The 901-nt window shown below is 44.1% G+C and overlaps 1 protein-coding gene across 1 annotated transcript in view; it reads right to left on the reverse strand.

Moving 5' to 3' along the window:
- Positions 1 to 901, reverse strand: part of LOC119594784 (RING finger protein 44-like) — a gene marked incomplete at its 5' end in the record, with an annotated part of 10,988 nt that overhangs the window by 3,383 nt on the left and 6,704 nt on the right. Inside the window, 1 exon segment of the mRNA XM_037943877.1 lies at positions 73 to 158. Within this exon segment, the coding sequence (XP_037799805.1) occupies positions 73 to 158 (86 nt within the window).

A 901-nucleotide genomic window follows, 5' to 3' on the forward strand; every position in this document is an offset into this window, starting at 1 on the left:
GGTACCCATAACGCAAAGCCTGGAAACACCTGACGACCGAACCAGTGTGCAGTGTGACCAAGAGGGACATACCTGCAGGCACCAAAAAGGCCATCATCATGATACTGCAAGCATGCAAGCAGCCAGCAGTGGTACACGGCACAAGGCACGCCACCCTCCTGCTCATGCAAGACACACGGACTGGTTAGCTCGGGGTACAGTCAAGGGTACCAACCGCTGGGCACCGAACACAGTCACAGGTACCAACTGCGCGGCACCACCCACAGTGAAGGGACTCAACTGCATGGTACTGACCACAGTCTAGGTTACCGACAGCATGGTATCAGCCAATCAGATTTGGTATGAATGAGATACTTGCAGAGTGTGAGAAAAAATACAATGTTGCTACACATGCAGAGAAAAATTTCACAAAGGACAAGATACAATCTAGTAAACATGGTTAAAACAGAGACATCTCCTCCCCAAGAATGCAGAGTCTGACGCACACACATAAAATAAGTGGCCCAAAGAACACTGCATTCTCTGGGCAAATCATCTTCTGAAGTAACCCGTTCTGACCGTTGTGAGCACACATCCTATGCCCTGCATATGAAGCAAAATCCAACATTTCACACTCAGAGTACTTCCACGCATGTACTAACTGTGGCAATACCAACAAGCTGCGAACCCAGTGCAGAAGCCAGGTATAACTATATGTTAAGAGGACTGAGGCACCAGAGATCAGTAACTAATTTTTAGTGCATAGAAATGCATAATTTTTCATTTCTAAACTTTTGTTTTATAAGCTTTGTAAATTCAGATATGTTTTCTTGGATTTACATTTTTACTTTAGTTTATATGAAAAAAGCAAGATTTTCTTAATTTCACACTCATTCTATACTCATCTCCAGTGCAGTCCTGA

The sequence above is a fragment of the Penaeus monodon genome, chromosome 34 (genome assembly GCF_015228065.2).
Source record: "Penaeus monodon isolate SGIC_2016 chromosome 34, NSTDA_Pmon_1, whole genome shotgun sequence".
Classification (NCBI taxonomy): domain Eukaryota; kingdom Metazoa; phylum Arthropoda; class Malacostraca; order Decapoda; family Penaeidae; genus Penaeus; species Penaeus monodon.